General features: G+C 43.0%; 1 protein-coding gene across 3 annotated transcripts; it reads left to right on the top strand.

Moving 5' to 3' along the window:
* The first annotated feature begins 21 nt into the window (after positions 1-21).
* LOC118223499 (probable ribonuclease ZC3H12B) lies at positions 22-18,273 on the top strand. 3 transcript variants are annotated; one of them, XM_035410127.1, is made up of 6 exons: positions 22-282; positions 7,581-8,605; positions 8,874-9,013; positions 9,955-10,189; positions 10,416-10,522; positions 10,984-18,273. In XM_035410127.1, exons 2-6 carry the CDS (start codon positions 7,953-7,955, stop codon positions 12,489-12,491), a joined length of 2,643 nt encoding a protein of 880 aa, XP_035266018.1. In that variant the 5' UTR covers positions 22-282; positions 7,581-7,952; the 3' UTR covers positions 12,492-18,273. The 3 variants fall into 3 exon arrangements, with proteins under 3 accessions (XP_035266018.1, XP_035266020.1, XP_035266019.1); XM_035410129.1 differs by lacking the exon at positions 22-282 and adding an exon at positions 308-1,284; XM_035410128.1 differs by lacking the exon at positions 22-282 and adding an exon at positions 308-1,585.
* Positions 18,274-19,099: the final 826 nt, after the last annotated feature.

Here is a 19,099-nt window from a genome sequence, read left to right as displayed (position 1 = left end):
GACATTCAGACTGCAAGTCAAAAACAGGAAGCGTTATTGGGGATCTTTGGATTATTCACAGAACGAACTCTTTCCTCTGAACTTCGACTGCAGACAACACCAGATAGCTACTGCCAGGCCCACGGTTTTGGAAAACACTTTTTCCCGTTTGCACCGCCTTCTCTACATGCGAGCTAGGTCTCTGTTTGTGTTTACAAGGATCATTAGGGAAACCTATAGATTCCTTCCAATGCTACTGAAAATTCCAACGCTGCACTTAGAGACACTTTGAATGAAAACAAGGTAAGGTATCTAGAGAGCTCATATTATCACATTTAATTATTGTTTTCTTATGTAGATATAGCTAGCTAGCTTATTTCCATCCAGCTAAACCTCAGTTGCGAATCAATTAGTTATATTTGTTTACAGCAGTCTAATTAAATTGTCAACAACTTAAAAGCGGATCAAAAAACATAATATTAATGATATTATATTTATTTTTAATTATGTGTCTTTATTAGTTGACGTTAAAGATACCCATAGCTAATACAGTACGCTGTACGCTCCCGTTGCTTTGAAGTCGGGCAGGAGGTAAATAGGCTGGAATATAGTTGTGCCTACGGGCTAGGCATACGTTTAGCTGTCTTGTAGTAGCTACTAAAGCGTGTCAGTAGTATAACTGCTTCTCAAAGGTTTGTCAGCAGTGTAGTTAACTCACATGCTGATCAGTAGTAAAGCTTGAAAGCGTAATGCACTTTCGAGATTGATAATATTGACAATAACATTCACGTTATTGTTAATATGGTCAAAATAAGTTTATTTTTGGTGCCTGCAGAACTAACTCAAGGACACATCCTGATGGGTCAAGTAAAAATAACCAAACGGCACGTTTATAAAAAGAGAAATACAACAGCATTGAAAAAGTACCGATTTAACATTTCTGTTGTTTAATATAGCTAGTTTGCTGGAGATGCGCTTATTTTCAGTTTACTGATGTACTTGTAAGGCGATGATTCAGCGCTTGCAGGGAGGCATATATTCCGCGATATATTTCATCTGTTTTTATACAAAACGCTATTTAGAACACACCAAGTCGTGACGTAAACGCACTAAATAACAATAAAGGGAAAGTAATTTTTCAGTGGAACTTATTTTTCATGACATCGGCGACAGGGGGCGGCAGACCTGTTGCTAAGATACAGCCTGTGGGAGGCAGGATGATGGAGGAAAAGGATGCTGGAGGATTTTTTTCCGATGCCCTGGAAATAAATGAAATGATCATTTAAAATATCCTGTTATTTGAAAGTACGTGGCCTTTACATTAACAGAACTTAAAGCTTACATTTCAGATAAGGGTCGCCAGTTTTTTTTTTGTTTGTTTGTTTTTTTTGCGATGCGGTTAAATAATTTATAGCTAATCCACAAATGGCTTTGAAGGTGGTCGCACTGGCTAGTGCAGGCCTACATTGCTGCAGCACTCCATCCCGTACATTGAACGTGTTTTCCGGGTGAGGGTCAGCTACCGTTCCGCTGAGTCAAACTGCGGCAGCCTCGCCATCAGATGAATATCGAAGCGGACGAGGAAGGTGATTGCTCAAATACAAAAGTAAGAAGTTTTCGCTTGCGGTTTTCTTAGGAAACGCGTGAGTCGTGATAACTACCTAGCATTAGCATACACCAACGTTGCCTAGCGTATCCAAGCTAAGTTAGTTCGCTGGCTATAATGCCATGATAACGAAGCTTTTTACGAATTTACGATAGCTTGAGTGTCGTAGCTAGCCATCTCAGAGTCTCCTATCGTACAGCAGACTCGCTAACAAGTTACGTTAGCAAACCGCAGTTTCATTATTGGTTCTTACCATTCTAACGACTTCCTGGTACGAGCTAGCCAACCTTTAAGTGGCTCGCCTGCTAGTTACCTATTAGCTAACACTAGGTACAGCTTCAAGCCTTCAACAGCTATGTAACTATAGCTAATGTTGGCTAAGAAAGTTATATTTAGTTGTAACAGCTGACCGGCGTTGGCAACAAATGCTAGTTTCAGTAGGTAATGTACTTTCATAACTGCTGTTAAGTCAGTGTGTTTTCTCATTATCTCAAGACTGTGTCAGATCAAAAAAAGCAAAAGCGAACATAAACAGCCTGCCATCTGAAACAGCTGCAAACTCTTTCATCTTAAATATGAAGTGTTGTGTAGAAGTTTTAAGGCCAATATCTAACAATATATATCTGCAAAAATCTGGCATTGAGTTTGCTTTTGTCTAATTTGCGCCAGAAATGGGAACACAACAGGCATGTGATGAAAGTTGTAGCCAGCCATCTTGCTATATTATTTGGCTCACAAGTTTTAAAAGGCTAAATCACAATACCAGCAGCTGGTAACTTTCGAAAAACAGCTAGCACATAGCCTACATGAGTATGGATTATGCGAATTTTAGGCCTTCATCTTTTCATATCACAACATGGAATCTGAAATCTCCGGATCAATGTTCAAATCTCGAATTCCTTAGCTTGCCTTACATTCGATAAGTGATTAATTAAATGTTAAGGCCTAAATAAGCTAAGGAAGTAATTGAAGTCATTTTGTCGCATACTAACCGGAATGTTTAGTTTGATTTCATTCAAAGGTATGAAACGTCAAAACCATGAAATAAATGTAATTTCCACAGCTACAGCAATTTGTTATCTTATAAAGTACATAACTGGTACTGTCTCCGAGGAAATACGTTACATTTTTAGAGAACGTAGAACTATGTTACAGCTCAGGTAAAGCGTGAATGACTTTTTTGTCTTCGAACCAGACGTCTTTCAAACAGGACACTATTTAACTGAACTTTCTTCACCGTCTGCTCTTCAGTGTGGGGTTCCTTAAATTTCAGCGTATGAATGCAATGAAATGTAGTCTAGTAAAGAATTGCAATTTTAACCATTGAAATGTATACTTCAGAATTACGTCAATACATTCCATAGTTTCATTGGTGAGCCTGATTTCAAAGAACGGCAGAGGCAGAGATCCATGGATTTAATGGAGGCCTATTTTCAGTCACCTACATCTCAATGTACTCTGCATACCTCAAATGATAGCCTATGTTCCTAAAGTGATGGGATTGTACATTCTCTGTTCTTGCTCCTTATATATGCATTGTACAACAGTTTGCTAATGTGATGTGTCGAGGCTGAGCAGACGCCCAACTGTCAAATCTGCTTGTGTTTTCCTCCGAGCTTCTCACAACAGCAGGGAATTCCAACTCGGCCTTAAGCACGAGACATGGTGCGTGACCACGTGTCTTTTATGTTCACACTTGGAGCACGCGTTTAGACATTCTCTTGGCTGTTGCAGACACCGAATGGGGTGCAGATTTTGAAAAGACACTGCATAACACAAGTATGTGTTCAAGTTTCTTTCTTTTTGAGTTGTTGCTCTGTTTACAGACTTGTGATCTGTTGTTTTCGTGAGCTATCAGACAAGATCCAGACATTTTTTTCTGTTTCAGCCTAGTTCTTGCCTGTGGTGGCTGATGCAAAAGTGAAATTGTGAAGATAATTTATGAGAAAATATAAGGCAAGGGTGTCAGATTTCAGTTCTGGAGGGCTGCAGCGTGTGCTGGTACTTGTGGTTTCCTTTCAATTAGCTGGCAATTAAGGCCTTCGGTACAATGTGTGAGATTATTTAGGGAGTCAACAGTGTAAATGGATCACCAGAGGCTGATACGCAAAAATAAATGAATAAAATAAATTTTAAAAACTCCTAAAGATACTATGGGCCTCCATAACTGTAGTCTGACACTGACACAAGTAAATGTAGGCTAATCCTTCCCCAACAACCACCATCACTTAAAACGGCAATGTAGATTTGCACTGGTGTATTTTTTATTATGATGAGTCATCATTAAAATAAGACCAATTATCTGAATAAAATGAAATGATTTTGTCAAACGAAATACAAAATTCTGAAAGATTATAACACTGTTGCATATTCAACAAACCAAAACCACCAAAACGATTCAACTGCAAACATTGAAATAGGGGTACGATGAAGAAATGATTTTTCCTATAAACAGAAATGATTCAGCAGCGTAGTTAAACTCGTAACTGATTTGCAGTGTTTCTCCTCTGTATTTGTAAACATATTTAGCCTAAATATTGATGGTGGTCTTGCTGCTTGTGGCCTTGCCTTTTTGTTTTTGTTGAATAATGGGCAGTGGATCCCAAAGCTTAGCTCACTGGCCTATTTCCAGAGGTTTAGGATGGGTGTGTGTATACCTCTCAGTGTGTTCAGTTGAACATTTGTTTTCTGGCATCAGTGAGGCCTTTTTTGCAGTACTATTTGCCCTGCAGTGTGAAAGTTGGCTTCCTCTTAAGGTAAGCTTCAGTCCAGTGCTGCTTTTCCCACTCATATGAACCTTTTTGTTGTTGTTTTGGTGGAGGTGTAATCCTGAACCATTTCAATTTTCTGAGAGCGAAATGGCGATTGTTAACTCTGCTCACGCCCACAGTTTGACATTTACAAACTGCCCGTGCAGTCAGTGAGACTAAGAGCTAATGAAGGGTCTGCAATTTCCGCATCTTTGATGTTGGCGTTGTAATTGCATTTGACTGTTTGTGTGCTGGTAATTCTGCTGCTCTATAAGATGCAGACAGAATCAACATTCATTCCTCTCTTTTTTCCAGTGACTCCCTCTGAAAATCAGAATTTTTCTTTTTTTAAATACAAATGGTTTTTCAAAAAGAAAAATTCTGATTTCCAGAGGGAGTCACTGTATAACTAACGCCCCTCTTAAAGTTCACCACTATATTTTAACATACTGAAACTAGATTCTCTAGATTTTGGTGTCTGTATATTCCTTCCAGAAGGAAAAGTTTCAGTTTGGTAATGATATCATTTTATGTTTTTTAAAATATGAGGGCACTTATTGTTTTGCCTATTTTAGTTGTGGCACATAACAAGCAGTAAGGGTAAACAAACCAGATATCCCCTGGGGGGACTTTAATCGCTCATTATAATTTCAGTTATGTTTTCTTAAACAAAACAGTTTCCCTGAGGAAGGCAATATTCCATCCATTCCAATATTTCAATCTAAGTGTTCTTTGAAAAGATAATAGTTATTTATTGATTTATTAATTTATTGACAGATTTTACAATTAGTCTTCAGGAATTCAGGAATATAGTTGGTTTCATGGTTTTGGTAAAGTGAGAGGAAAAAAAGTACCAATGCCAATCCAATTTTTATTTGTTTGACAAAAGTGTTTTTAGAATGGTTATCAAAATGTAATCTAAAATGTATCAAAACGTTTGAGAAACACAGGGTTTTCAGATTTTCTTTCAGAAGTAAAATTTCTATTTTAAGTAGAAAAAATAATAGCCACATTGTAGGCTATAAGGTAGTCAACGTAAAATGCAGCATAACGTGCAGCCTAATGAAACACAACAAGAAATAGTGCATTCATTCCTTTGAATCACAGAATGATTGTCAGTTCTTAGACACATAATAGTTTTTCCATTTGATATTAAAATGCAGTATTTTACTACATTAAAGTGTATAGAAAGTGGTTGAAGTCTTTAGCATAAGTCACACTTGCGAAGCAACGCTTGTATATTGTTTTATCCACCATTCCCCGTCGCTACCGTCCTTAACACAAAATCGCAATGCTCTCAACAGTAAATTTAAACGTCGGTGGCTGACCGACTGGCGCCTCAGCTGTAAATTGCAATTGCTGCAACCTTACCTGTGCTAATAGTTCCGGTGGATTTTTTTATTTCAATGAAAGCAACGCGAGTTAACTAATCTTTGTATTTCTTATTGTATTCCGTGTTGTATGATACCAAAGAGAAATGGACAAAATTAGCTTTACATGAAAATATCAAAAGAAGCATAACGTTGGTTGATTATTTTGCATGTGGAAGCCATGTTTTCTTAAATTGTGTAACCTGTTTTCTAATACATTAACAGTAGGGGAGTAGTAAGTTACAATTTATTCCTGGTTTTCTGCATTAATTTACATGCAAATAAGTCCCCCAAGACTGCAGCATTCCCCAGGACACGTTTAACAACCTTGGGTCTTATGATGAATGCAAACTTTCTGCTGGAAAAAAAAAAAAGTAAAATGTAACATAAACCCCCACTTACACAACCAGTTTAACACTGCGAACTAGTCTGGCGGGCTGCGGTGTCGTAGCAAAATGAATTGTCACAATCTAAAATATCGGCATTTCAAGCTCTTTTCTGGCACAGGCACCTCCTCGAAATGTCACTTTGAAAACGAATATTAATAAAGCCTGTTATTGTAGCAGTTTCCTGTCACGCGTCGGATTTCACTTTATCCATTAGAAGGGCGCGCACGATGCTGCACAGTGTAGGCCTTTGTGAAAGTAACCAGAGAGAGAACGTTTGATTAATCTAGTAATCTGTCTTTTTGCTTTGTTGTGCATAGGGGTACACATCGATCACGTCCAGTGAAACTCCAGGTCCTTCTCCTCCATGTTGACGATGACGATATTTATACGTGAATTTTTTGCTGCGCTGCAGCTCCGTGTTTTGGCAGAAGTCGTGACTCCACTAAAAAGCTGCTTGCCGAGGACAAGGCTCGGTTGCTTGGCAACGCGTGTCACGAGCTGGGATCTGTGGAAATCTGCTGTAGTATCATTTTCCCGTCAGGGAAATCACGATAGGTGTGACTGCATTTTTTGCAGCAGTGTGCGTACTTTTTTAGGGTATTAGTCACGAACCAAAATTGACCTTATTTAATATCTATGTCATTAAATATTACATTATTCAGCCATGCAAGCTATATTGTCGCAAATTTACCGAAACCCGTTAATTTTCACCTTAACTATGGCAGCACTTCCACAGCATTAAAAAAAAGAAAGAAAGTTTGGTCTTTGCCGTGCTGTCATTCCTTGACTTAACAGAGCAACATGCTGTACATAAACGGTTCCTTACATTTTATTGTTGGTAATTTCTTTGGTTACTGCAGGCATGCCACTTTAGTGTAAGTGTTTTCATAAAACTAATATTTTATTTGAGACCCTTGTGGAATTCAAGTCTGGGGTTTATGTGGGGCTGGATTCTTACATCACCCTATTAAATGGATAGTTTGCTTTTTGGATGTTTTAAAACTTGTATATTTTCTGTTTTATTTGTTTGGTCCAAGAAATGTTTGTGATTCAGAAGTTTCTGAAAACATAATTTATCTACAATCTAGACCAGTTACCTTCATTTCTGGTCCTGGTGGGCTGCAGGGTCCGCTGGTTTTTGTTGTTTCTCTGCACTTCATTGATTAATTAAAGCAGTTGATTACACAGTTAACTCGCCGCACCTGGTTTCTTGTGTCTGAATTAGTTGCTGATATTCAGGTGAAAACAAAAATACCCTTCTTCACACATAAATTTTCTGGGCCAATCAAAAGTACATACTAAAACAGCTAAAACATTTTTAAAAACCTCCAACAAGTGGACTATCCCTTTTATGGGTGATTATGGGTTAGTATTTTCACTGACTTTTAGAAGCGGTTGCCAGAAGCATTTCTGAGGAGTGTTTCCCGTAGTGACTCTTGTCTTACCGCCTCCCCATTTCTATCTTCTCTTTCTCTGTCCTTCCCAGCTCTCTCCTGCGCAGCTGGACCGGAGGCTCTGAATCTGCTCTCTCCTGCGCAGCTGGACAGGCGGCTCTGAATCTGCTCTCTCCTGTGCAGCTGGACAGGTGGCTCTGAATCTGCTCTCTCCTGCGCAGCTGGACAGGCGGCTCTGAATCTGCTCTCTCCTGTGCAGCTGGACAGGTGGCTCTGAATCTGCTCTCTCCTGCGCAGCTGGACAGGAGGCTCTGAATCTGCACTCTCCTGAGCAGCCAGAACAGGAGGCTGCATCTTTACTCTCCTGCGCAGCTGGGACGGGGGCTGTGACGTCGGGCCTGCGCAGACATCTGCGGGGGCATGCCGAGAGGCGGGGCGAGGCGGAGGTGAGGGGGCGGCCCGGGATGACCGGCTGGTCCAGGGTGGAGGAGCTGACAATGGACGAGGGACAACGGTCCTCCAGGGAGAAGGGGGGCGCCAACGGGGGTGGCGAGTCGGGCGCAGAGGAGGGCTCCAGCTCGGAGAGCGAGGCGGAGCAGGAGCTGGGGCAGGAGCAGGAGCAGGATCAGGCCGGCCGTGGCCGGAGGAAGGAGGGGCTGATCTCTACCAAGCCCCACCGCCAGCTCTGCCGGTCCCCCTGCCTGGACCGGCCCAGCTTCTCCCAGAGCAGCACCCTGCAGGAGCTCCGCTCCGATGACACCCGCCCGTCAGCCCCCGCTGACCGTGGCTACCAGGCCAAGATGGACTTCGCCCTGAAGCTGGGCTACCCCGGGGAGCAGGTGGAGGCCGTGCTGGGCAAGCTGGGTGCCGACGCCCTGATCAACGACGTCCTGGCTGAGCTGGTGAGGCTCGGGAGCAAGGGAGAGGCTGAGGGCCCCCCCGGTGGGGCGGGGGGCGGAGCTGGGGGCGGGCCAGGGGTCGGGGGTGGAGCTGGGATACCCAGAGGCCCCTGCGGCAAGGAGATCAGCAGCCCGGAGACGTCACTGGAGGACGAGTCTGTGGACAACACTGACAACCTGCGGCCCATCGTCATTGACGGCTCCAACGTAGCCATGAGGTAGGCCTCCACCTGTGAGCCCCAGTTTCAGTACAGCTGAAATTCCCATAACTGTTTACCTCAGCACCCTCCCCATCTCCCCCTGTCTCTCATTCTCTCTCCTTCCTTTTTTACTCTGGCTCCCATTCTCTTTCTGTCTAAAACAATTCTGATAATAATAACTTTGTGTGGTTAATGTATTGTATTGTTGGGTTCTTGGTAGCTCCTGGTTCTGTGTTTGGATTTTTTGTTCTCCTTTTTGTTTATATGTTTCCTTTATTCCTCATAGCCATGGAAACAAAGAGGTGTTCTCCTGCCGTGGGATCCAGCTGGCGGTGGATTGGTTCCTGGAGAAGGGGCATAAGGACATCACGGTGTTTGTTCCAGCCTGGAGGAAGGAGCAGTCCAGGCCTGACGCCCCCATCACAGGTACCAGAGAGGCCGTTCACGACTGCGTCCGTTTTCGTGTTGGGTTACCCAACGCCGTTCCTCAAGGCATGGTGTGTATGTGGATTTTTGTTCCGCCCAATTGCTCTGGCTTAAGGTCGTATACAGCAGTGTACACCAGCGCTGGTTCGCTGCTATATCTGAGCACAGTAAAACATTTTCACCAAGGGTGCAGCTGCAGGTCATAACTTTACCAACACAAAATCTAATAAATGTTTGGCTTAAGTAATTAAAAAAACAACAACTTGGCCCTCATTCTGCTCCCTCGTTCCATGTAGTTATGACGTTAAAAAGCACTGAAAGAACACCGGTGAACATTAGCAAAAAATGTCTCTGTTTTTGTCCTTTAGGCATAGATGGTGAAATTTAGGAAGAACATAAAAGTAGGCCTGTGGCAGCCCAAGTGCTCTTTGGTGCCTGTAGCACATCTGCTTCTGTATATGCCCAGTTTGTACAGTACTGCTTGTATATGTGCAGTCATCCAGTGTGACTGGTACGAATTTGGAATTCTGAGAGCACTCGTACTCAAGAGGAGTTTTTTTAAAAGGTGAGGAGGAAAATTATGTAACAGCGATTTTATCGCATGGTTCTTGCATGTTTTTGGGTTGTGCAGAAACGCTTGTCAGACTGCCATCTTTATTCTGAAATAACTATCAAGCGGAAGAGAGTGGGTTGAAGAACAGGTGCCAAAACTATGGTTGGAAGGAGTACAGGAAAAATGTAAAGAGAGCTGCATCTCCAAAACCATGTTTTGAGTGTAAAAACAAAAAGAAAATGATACAACAGCTTTCAGTGGCTAATACTGTATGGTGCTTGATGGAACAGGTCATGGCCCATATGTATACACATGTATACATACACACACACACACACACACACACACACACACACTCACACCTGATTTTTTCCCCATGGGTTGTCAGATCAGGAAATCTTGAGAAAGCTGGAGAAAGAAAAGATTCTGGTGTTCACCCCCTCCCGGCGGGTCCAGGGCAGGAGGGTGGTGTGCTATGACGACCGCTTCATCGTCAAGCTGGCCTGCGACTCGGACGGCATCATCGTATCCAACGACAACTACAGGGACCTCCAGAACGAGAAGCCTGAGTGGAAGAAATTCATTGAGGAACGGCTCCTTATGTACTCCTTTGTGAACGACAAGTGAGTCATGCCATGTAGCGATGGGCGGGGAAAGAAATCACATCACTCATGCGATGTCCTTCGCAAAACAATGCTCCGTATTCAGATGTGAAATTAACCATTTTAATATGACAATATAGCTGCAAGCAGCAATTAAGGGGGCCAAGTATCCACCATGAGGCCATAGAAGTAGTATAATGACCCAATGACCCATTGTTGTGTAAACACAGAATTTCTCTTTTCATAGATTCATGCCTCCAGACGATCCTTTAGGAAGACATGGTCCAAGTTTGGAGAACTTCCTCCGAAAAAGGCCAGTCATTCCAGAACACAAAAAACAACCATGTCCTTATGGTGAGTGTCCATACAGTAAATGTAAAACTTTTAAAAAATGTTGAATGCCTCTACAACCTGCATTACTGAAATACCTGGGCCTTTATTCATAACACTTCTATGATTAGAAGAGCTGATCTAGGATCAGGTTTCTCATGTCCATATCCTAAATCTTGCCTGTTTTGACTTGAAGGAAAACTCTGAGATCATCATTGTTACTCTGAGATACTTTATGAGTATGTACCCTGAACCATGCCAGCTTGTTATTTTACCAGCATATTTGGTTATATGCTGGTAAAATTTGAAATGCTTCTCAAGATCCCTGAAAATTGTCAAGTGAAATGCATTCCTAAGTACCACAGCTGCCATTGTGGAACAATTCTGAACATTCTGAATACTGAATCTTCAGTTCTGAATTCTGAATATTGCTAAAGTGGTTTCTTGGCAGTTACCTCCAGGTTGTCCCATTTCCTCACTTGCAGGAAAGAAATGCACCTATGGACATAAGTGCAAGTACTACCACCCCGAACGGGCCAATCAGCCGCAGCGGTCCGTGGCAGACGAGCTGCGGGCGTTTGCCAAACTGTCCGCGGTGAAGACCATGAGTGAAGGGGCGCTGATCAAGTGCGGCTCAGGGTCCCTGGCAGGGGGGAAGGGGGACCCCGGATCAGAGGCCAAGCGCGTGGCCCCCAAACGTCAGTCGGACCCCAGCATCCGCTCGGTGGCGGCTACGGCGGGCTGCGAGGCGGACGACCGCCCGTCGGCGCCCCGTCGGCCCGACTCGGGCTCGGTGCCGGCCCTGGTCACGGCGCTCAGCGTGCCGACGATGCCGCCGGTGAAGAGCCACGCGGCAGGGGCCCTGAACACCCGCTCGGCCAGCAGCCCCATCCCGGGCTCCTCCCACTTCTCCTGCGGCTCGATCGAGCACGCCCCTGGCGCGCAGTACCCGCCCATCCTGGTCACCAACACCCACGGCGCCCCCCTCGGCTACGGCGAACCCTTCCCCAAGTACGACTCCACCAGCGACCACGGCTACTACTCGATGCTGAGCGATTTCTCCAGCGTCAGCCTGGGGAGCATGCACGCCGCCGACAGCTTCTACAGCATGGAGGAGGAGCCCAGGGCCTACCCCAAGAGCCAACCCAGCGCCGAGTCCTATCCCGCGGTCCGCTACGCCGGCGGGGAGCTCTACATGGGCTCGCTGGACAGCGGATTGGAGGAGAACGCCAAGGGACAGCAGCAGCAGCACCCGCCCCCCCAGACCCAGCGGAGCCTGCCGGCCTTCGCCCACGGCTTCCACCACGAGGCGCTGACCCGCGTGCAGAGCTACGGGTCCGAGGAACCCAAGCAGGGCCTCCGCAAACTGGCCCGCCTGGCCCCCCACCTCCAGCACCCCCTGGTGGGCGCCCGGTCCAGCTGCCCCGGGGACTACCCCCTGCCGCAGGGCGTCCACCCCTCCTCGCCTTCCTCCCCCTCCTCCTCCTCCTCGCCGTCGGGCCCCGCCCAGCCCGGGCGGACGCTGGGCATGACGCGCATGGACAGCGTGTCGGACTCTCGGCTGTACGAGGGCGGCGTCATGCGGCAGAGGCGCCCGCCGCTGTGCCGCGAGCAGCACGCCAGCTGGGACCCGCTGCCCGTGGGGGGCGCCCCCGAGCACTGCGGGTGCCGCCACCCCTTCCCGCTGGGCGGGGCCCTGATGCAGCCCTGCTGCGAGAGGGTGATGGTGCGCAGCATGCCCGAGAAGATGGAGCAGGCCTGGCGCTGCGCGTCGCCGTGGGAGGAGCCTCCCGGCGCGCCCGGCCCCGCCGCCACGCCCGCCGACCCCCCTGAGCGCCAGGGCGTGCCCGAGCAGCAGTACCAGACCTACCGCAACCTCTGCAACATCTTCCCCGCCCACGTGGTGCACTCGGTCATGGAGCAACACCCCCACGTCACCGACCCCCAGCAGCTGGCCGCGGTCATCGTCAGCAGGCTCCGCTCCGGCCGCTAGACACCCCCCCCACTCCGAGTCTCCGTTTCTGTCCTGCTCTGAACCAGAGATCACTACCGCCCCCTGTCTCTGTCTAACTCTGAAGGAAAAGGGAGGAAAAAGTAAAAGTATAATATTATATATTTACTGGCTGCAAAACCACTGTTGTTTTGTTTTTACAAAAGAAATGTGTAAAGTGCACAAAGCCAGAAGAAGCGTGCGGTGTTATGGCCTGCCTTCACATGCACACGAGCACTTGTGTTTATATATATTTTGCGACTTGAATCTCAAGTTTTTTCCTTGTGAGATTTTAAGGAAAAAGTGAATATAATTTGGGACGTTCTAAAGTGCGTACCTCAGTGCATGGGATTTCCGCTTGTAAAAGGCCTTATATTTACATGACCTCACATCGTTGTCGACCACTATTCATTTTGAGTATTGAGTGTTGCAGCTGAAGAGGTCTTTTCAGTTCTTAAAGTGTTAAGCACTAGCAGTGTGTAGAAATATTTTCTCAATAATTTTCCTTGCATAAACTGCCTTTGTTTTGAGCAGGAATGTGGAAAAATGTGTATAATTTAGACAAAGTACAATGGCAAAAAAGAAAGAAACTAGTCAATGGCTGGTTGGCCTTTTGGTAGATGCTACAGTTAAATTGGAGCCAATCTTCATATAAAAGAACATTCAAGGTTGCCATTGTAAATGGGTATTTGAAGCTGCTGAAATTATGCCAAAAAAGATAATCAGCTGCGTCATATTTAGACCCAGCAGTCGTGTTTATATAATGTCCGATGTTGATGTTGGCTTGTGGGGGTTGAATGTTAAACATAGACTTTTCCTTCGGTGTGTGTGCTAGTGTCACGTGCAGTTGTACTTACAGTATGTTTGTCCGTATCGTTTATAATATTTGAAAAACGATTTGAAGGCGTGTGACGCGGTTTCTGTCTCACGGGAAGACAGAGCAGGCTCGTGTCAAGGAGCCGCGAAATGACGCTTTCGAACACCTTCGTTTTATAAAGGCGCTCCGGTTTTCTGTACATACCGCTGCGCGATGAAACGTCACGTTGGCTTATTTGAACCAACCAATGTCTGTAATGAGGAAGTAGTCTGTGAGCTGTCCGCAGAGGCCTCCACTTAATCTAACCATGGTGCACTTCTTCCTTAACTTGGCTTTTTTTTAAAAACCATAACGTGTAATTTCCAAATTAGCCAAAAAAAAAAAAAGTATTACTTAAAATTAGCTTAAATCAATTAATCAATTACTGGAAGCTGAGGACAAAGCACATTGAGTTTAAATTGATTAGAGGCCTTGAGATATATATATATATATATATATATATATATATATATATGATGTTTTTGTGTGAAATTAGAGGGAGGGCCACAAGCAGCCTGTTGGTTCTTCATTCGAAGGTGAGACACTGCCTCCATGTTTCCTTCAATGGAACGGTGGTTGGGCAGGGCTGCTGTCATTGGTTGTTTCTGGCATTTGGCGAAAGGCTTCTGCTATGCTGCCGTCTCTCTCTTTACCTACCTGTTCTGTATCCCTCTTCCCTGCTTGCAGCATTTCACTGGGGCGGGGCTGGGGGGGGGAGGAGCTGGTTTCTCTCACTGAGCTTTAGCAAAGGAGACTGCGAGCGAAACGTTTGCGAACGGTTTAAATGTGTTCTGACTGAGTGTAGAGTTACAGGAAAGTCTTTAACTATTTAAAATTAAAACACGGTTTGTGCATAAATAAATGTACACATTTGAAATTTCTGTGCAGCACTACTGTATAGTGTGTTAAAAATAATCTTACTTGTATTTTGATATCTGTGACTTATACTGCATGGTTAAATTTGTTGTGAATTCACCTGCTAAACTTTTGATAAACGATTGCAGTTTGCGTTCGACCCCACACTAACGATCTTTCATTACAGCACGCAGCAAAGCCTCAAATGTCCAGAAACGACCTTTGTTTGTTGATACAAATTGTATCTATTTCTTGATTGTAAAAAATATATATTTATGAAATGTACAGTATCATATATAGAAATACCTTTATGAAAAAAAGAAAAAAAATGCAACAATGTTTTGTGACACTGTGTGTCACTGGGAGTAGCCCAAAGGACCTTTTCTTACTGGGCACTGTGTTTATAGACCTGAGTCCTTTTTAACCTGCTACACGGACATGCACTCAACTGTGGTGTGTAGCCGTTATAGCGTTATTGTATTCTCACTAGATGTTTGGTTTAAAAATAACAACGCTTTCCAGCAGTAAAGTAATAGTGCTAATCAGCGCAAGTCGTTCGCTGTCTGCACATTCTTGTGACGTTGGTGTGGTAACCCGCAGCAACGGTAGCATTTTCCCTCCACTTCCAGGATCTTTTCCTCCTTGATCTGGTGAAAACTGGCCCACGTCTTTATTTCTCACAATCTTAATCTTTCTCTGCCCCAACACCCCACCCCTGCCCACACACACACGAACACACACTTACACTCTCACTCTCACACACAGACACACACATGCATGCACACACACACACGCACACTGACATTCTTGTTCACTTAGGTTCAGTAGCTACAGATGCTGTAAAAATAGCTGGGTTACCACACTTCTCGGGAGCAGAATGATGACTTTAAAGTCCAAGTCTCATGATTTTTTTTGTTGTCATTTTTGATAAATACATAATTTAAATGAAACACACATGCGGAAAACAAACAAAAATTTGACAATCCTGTAAAATCATAAAGCGCTTTAAATTTGGTTTCTGCCCTCTCCAATGGAAAGTCCTCTTCCTATGGAAATCAGTTATGTTTTGTGATGTCACTCCTAAAATAAATAAATTATTAAAAATATTAATTATGAACATCATAAACGTTTTCTAATTTGCTTTCCTTTTTAAGTATCTAGCAAGTTTCAGGAATTCACCAACCAGATTTGCAGCTTGTTATCACTATTGGAAATATGCTGCACCTTTTGCAGTTTGTAGCGGTGTTTTTGAAAATTAATTCTTGGTTATAATTCAAGTGCATTTATAATGAACTAGATTTTCATTTTTGAGCATTTACTTTTGGTTGTGCTCCATTTTGTATCTGTACCAAACCCAAACTAGTGATGCGTGGTTTTCTGATGGGACTTGGACTTTAAATGTTTGTCTCTCTTCTGTGACACTTCTGTGATATTTTCGCCTTAAACGTTGTAAAATGAGTGGAGAGTTGAAGCCTTTTGTCTCAGAATCTTCTAAGATGTCAGCATATGTGTTTGAGTGAAGCGTGTGGCCAAGAGCCTTTGTAATTTGTATACCTGTTGAGAGGGTCACATGATTGAGCGTACAGCTATTTTGTGATATTCCTGAGGTTATCTCTGTCTGGTTACCCATTTCTTTGAATTTAGTTATGTATCTGTAGTAGTAGAGGCATGCCATGATAAATAATATATTTTTGGAGTCGTTAAATCTGTAAATCTAATTGACAGAGTTATCATTATTGTACAGGCCTATTATAATTTTGAAAATATCTGCACTATTTGAGATGAAAATCAATGGTATTTCAACACGATCGCAACAGAGCAACGTTGAAGTTCACCGAATTTTTATGCACTCTGATTGAAGACGTGCGCCCAGTTTAAGCAACTCTCAGGTATTATACGAGATTTGTGACAAACTTGTATACTTTGCTGATGTGTGTTCTTGACGTTTGCCGTTCTGAATGAAAATTGATTTATATTTGCCAAGCTTGGGTGCAGATCTCTGTGGCGTGTGTCTGTAATTTGTGCTTAGCGGTCTTGTAATGTACTTTATGATGCCGTGCTTAAATGTCACAATGGCGAGTTGACTATATTTTAGTCTTGTGTTGTAATGAGCTGCAATAGTTTGTTTTATTCTTTGTTGAATGAAACACAAAGCTTTTTAAAAATTGTTTTAAACCGACGGAAAAACAAAAAACAGCCGTAAAAAAATGAAAATAACTCATATAAACTCTTTGGGTCTGTGGACTCAAACAAAATGTAAGTCTCAATGACAAAGGGGTGTCTGTTTGTGTACATTACTCCAAAATGAATGGGATGTTTGTGCAGTGATTTTAATGGGGTGTGAATCGTGCCACCGACACTGCAGATCCAGGGACTGCCTTTTCAGCTGGTATGCAGACGTGGGTTACTGGGGAACCGTGCAATTTTAAGAACAGGATAATGGCGTTACTTACAGGGCTCCTCTGGTTATAGCCCAGTTACAAGTAACTGGGTCTGATCTGATTAAACCAAGCCACATTTAAACCAGGGGTAATCGTGGGTTACAAGAGAACCTTGTCCAGGCTCTGCATGCACAAGATGGCGACGATTTATTGTAGTGTTGTCTGACTGCATCCGAGTTACAAGTAACTCAGTCGAGACTGATTATAGCAACGCAAATATAGCATCTACACCACAGCCAGCCATCCATGGTACCCAAGTGCAGGAGATGCTTCTGGAACACACATTGTCACATTTGTTGGATAATTAATTAATTGAATGTATCTGTCAGATCAATTATGTAATTAAGCGAAAAAAAAACAAAAAAAATAAAAAAAAATAAAAAAAAGACTCGCCTGCCCTGTTCTGAGCAGTGGTCTATGAGCAGTTCCACTGTTAATTCAAACATGCCCTGACAGAATTTATGAAACGTGGCACATTTGCACCAGGAACCATACGCAGAGTTTATGCATCTACACTGGCATTGCATGGCAGCCATGGTCTACGAAGCCGTAGAAGTTAAAGCTAGCATGACAGACCTCTTTAGATGTGATTTTGGCACTCGGTGTACTCTGCAAACGAATACAGAAATGCCCTGGATACAGGCATCTGCAAATTGTGTGTTGTTGTTAGAAAAAGATAAACCTCGCAACGATGATGTGGAAAGCTTTCGTGGCTTTTGCCAACGTTTGTGTGATAACAGTAAAGTGGCTTTTTATGTTGTTATTTTTAAACGTTTTTCGTTTTAGTGTGGAAGAACATTATTCTTACTTCATGCCAACGTTGTTTCGACCAGGCCAATACTGATGATGCTGTCCTTCATTGGGTTATCAGTGGTTCCTCAACCAAGGTTATCCAATGGCTAATACACAGATGTTTTTTTTCTTTTTTAAAGATTTTGTAATCACTGTTTTTCTTTTGTTTCCACGCAAGTAATAGATATTAGACTTGCAAACAAATAAAGTGTAACTGTAAACATAAACAGGGCTCATGTTTGCATCTTTCATGTATGGTTATCTCCCCCTTAGTTCAGTCTAATTTGTTAATAAGCTGCAGGCAGGCTAAAGTTAGCCATGCTTGCTAAGCTAGCTCACCTTGCCCTAGCTGATTTGGGCTGCTAATACATTTTTGAAATTGCAAAGATATTGCAAACCACTTTTAAAAAATATATTATTATTATCTACCCCCTTCCCAAAAAATGGCCTTGTGCTTTATCCACCGAGTCATTTATGGCAGGGGCCCCAACCCTAGTCCTGGAGAGCTATGAAGTATGCTGCTTTTCAATTTTAACTTAAAATTTGCAACCAGTTCAGACGTACAAAACCTGCTTAGGTGATCTCCCCTGCGGCACTCCAGGACCAGATTTATGATGTGTTGACTATTTTAGTTGTAAATGCACCTTCCTTTACAGTATTTTAAAAGTAACGTTGTGCATTTATTATTTGAAGATTTAAACCCTCAACTGAAGTGTCTCTTCTTTCCTCATTTACTATGCTGAATGTCCTTGAATTGCATTGTGAAGTGGCTTCAATGTAATCAACAGTGGAAATGTTTTCTTTTTTGTTTTGCAATAAAGAAGCAGGTTTACACTTAGAATTGAATCTCATTCTTCTTTGCATTTAAAATTTTAAATCCTGCACTTCACAGTCCACTGAGGTTTTTCATTATTTTTTTTATCTTGGACTTCAAAGGTACTGGGCAGTTTTAGCATCACTTCAAATATTATACTATCTTTTGAATTATCTCTTTACATCCGATCCTTTGAAATATTATTTTCACAAGATATGAATTGGTGTAAAAGTTTATTTTACTATTTTTTATGCTGTGCAAAAGAATTATTTGGACATTATCTGGAAAGTATTATCACTGATTTCACCCGTTAGTTTTTTTTTTTTTTTAGTGTACTAATTATTGTTGTGGGCGTTTAAACAGCGCCACTTCACGTTTGGTCCTTGAATCAGGGTTTTAATTGTCGTCGAGTGTACCGACTGCTGTTTCCCAGCAGGTGGCAGCAGTGCGATATACGTTCGAGGCTTTTCAGTTCGGATGTGCGTAAAAAGAATAGGGTGTAATCATGTAAGATATGGCAAATCAGTGTTGTAGGCCTTTTTTAATGGCTTGGATATTCAATTTAAAGTTTGTGTTAAAGGCAAAATATCATAGTTTGATGCTGCAATTATAACATGTTTGTTTACAAGCACATTAACAGGATTAGACTATGAGTAGGCCTTCTCTGTCTTGAAATACACATCCAGTTTGTGACTTGCCTCACACCAGTTTTAAAACCTCATTCATGCCCTCATCAATAGTCATATTATTTAGATTGAATATTAATATTATTTAGATTAATTATTTAATTCATTATTGCATGTCTGATGTTGATCAGCCCTTCCTTAAGTAAATATCAGCTCAACTACCATGT

Source organism: Anguilla anguilla, chromosome 3 (assembly GCF_013347855.1).
Source record: "Anguilla anguilla isolate fAngAng1 chromosome 3, fAngAng1.pri, whole genome shotgun sequence".
Classification (NCBI taxonomy): domain Eukaryota; kingdom Metazoa; phylum Chordata; class Actinopteri; order Anguilliformes; family Anguillidae; genus Anguilla; species Anguilla anguilla.
This window is presented reverse-complemented; position numbering and strand designations above follow the sequence as displayed.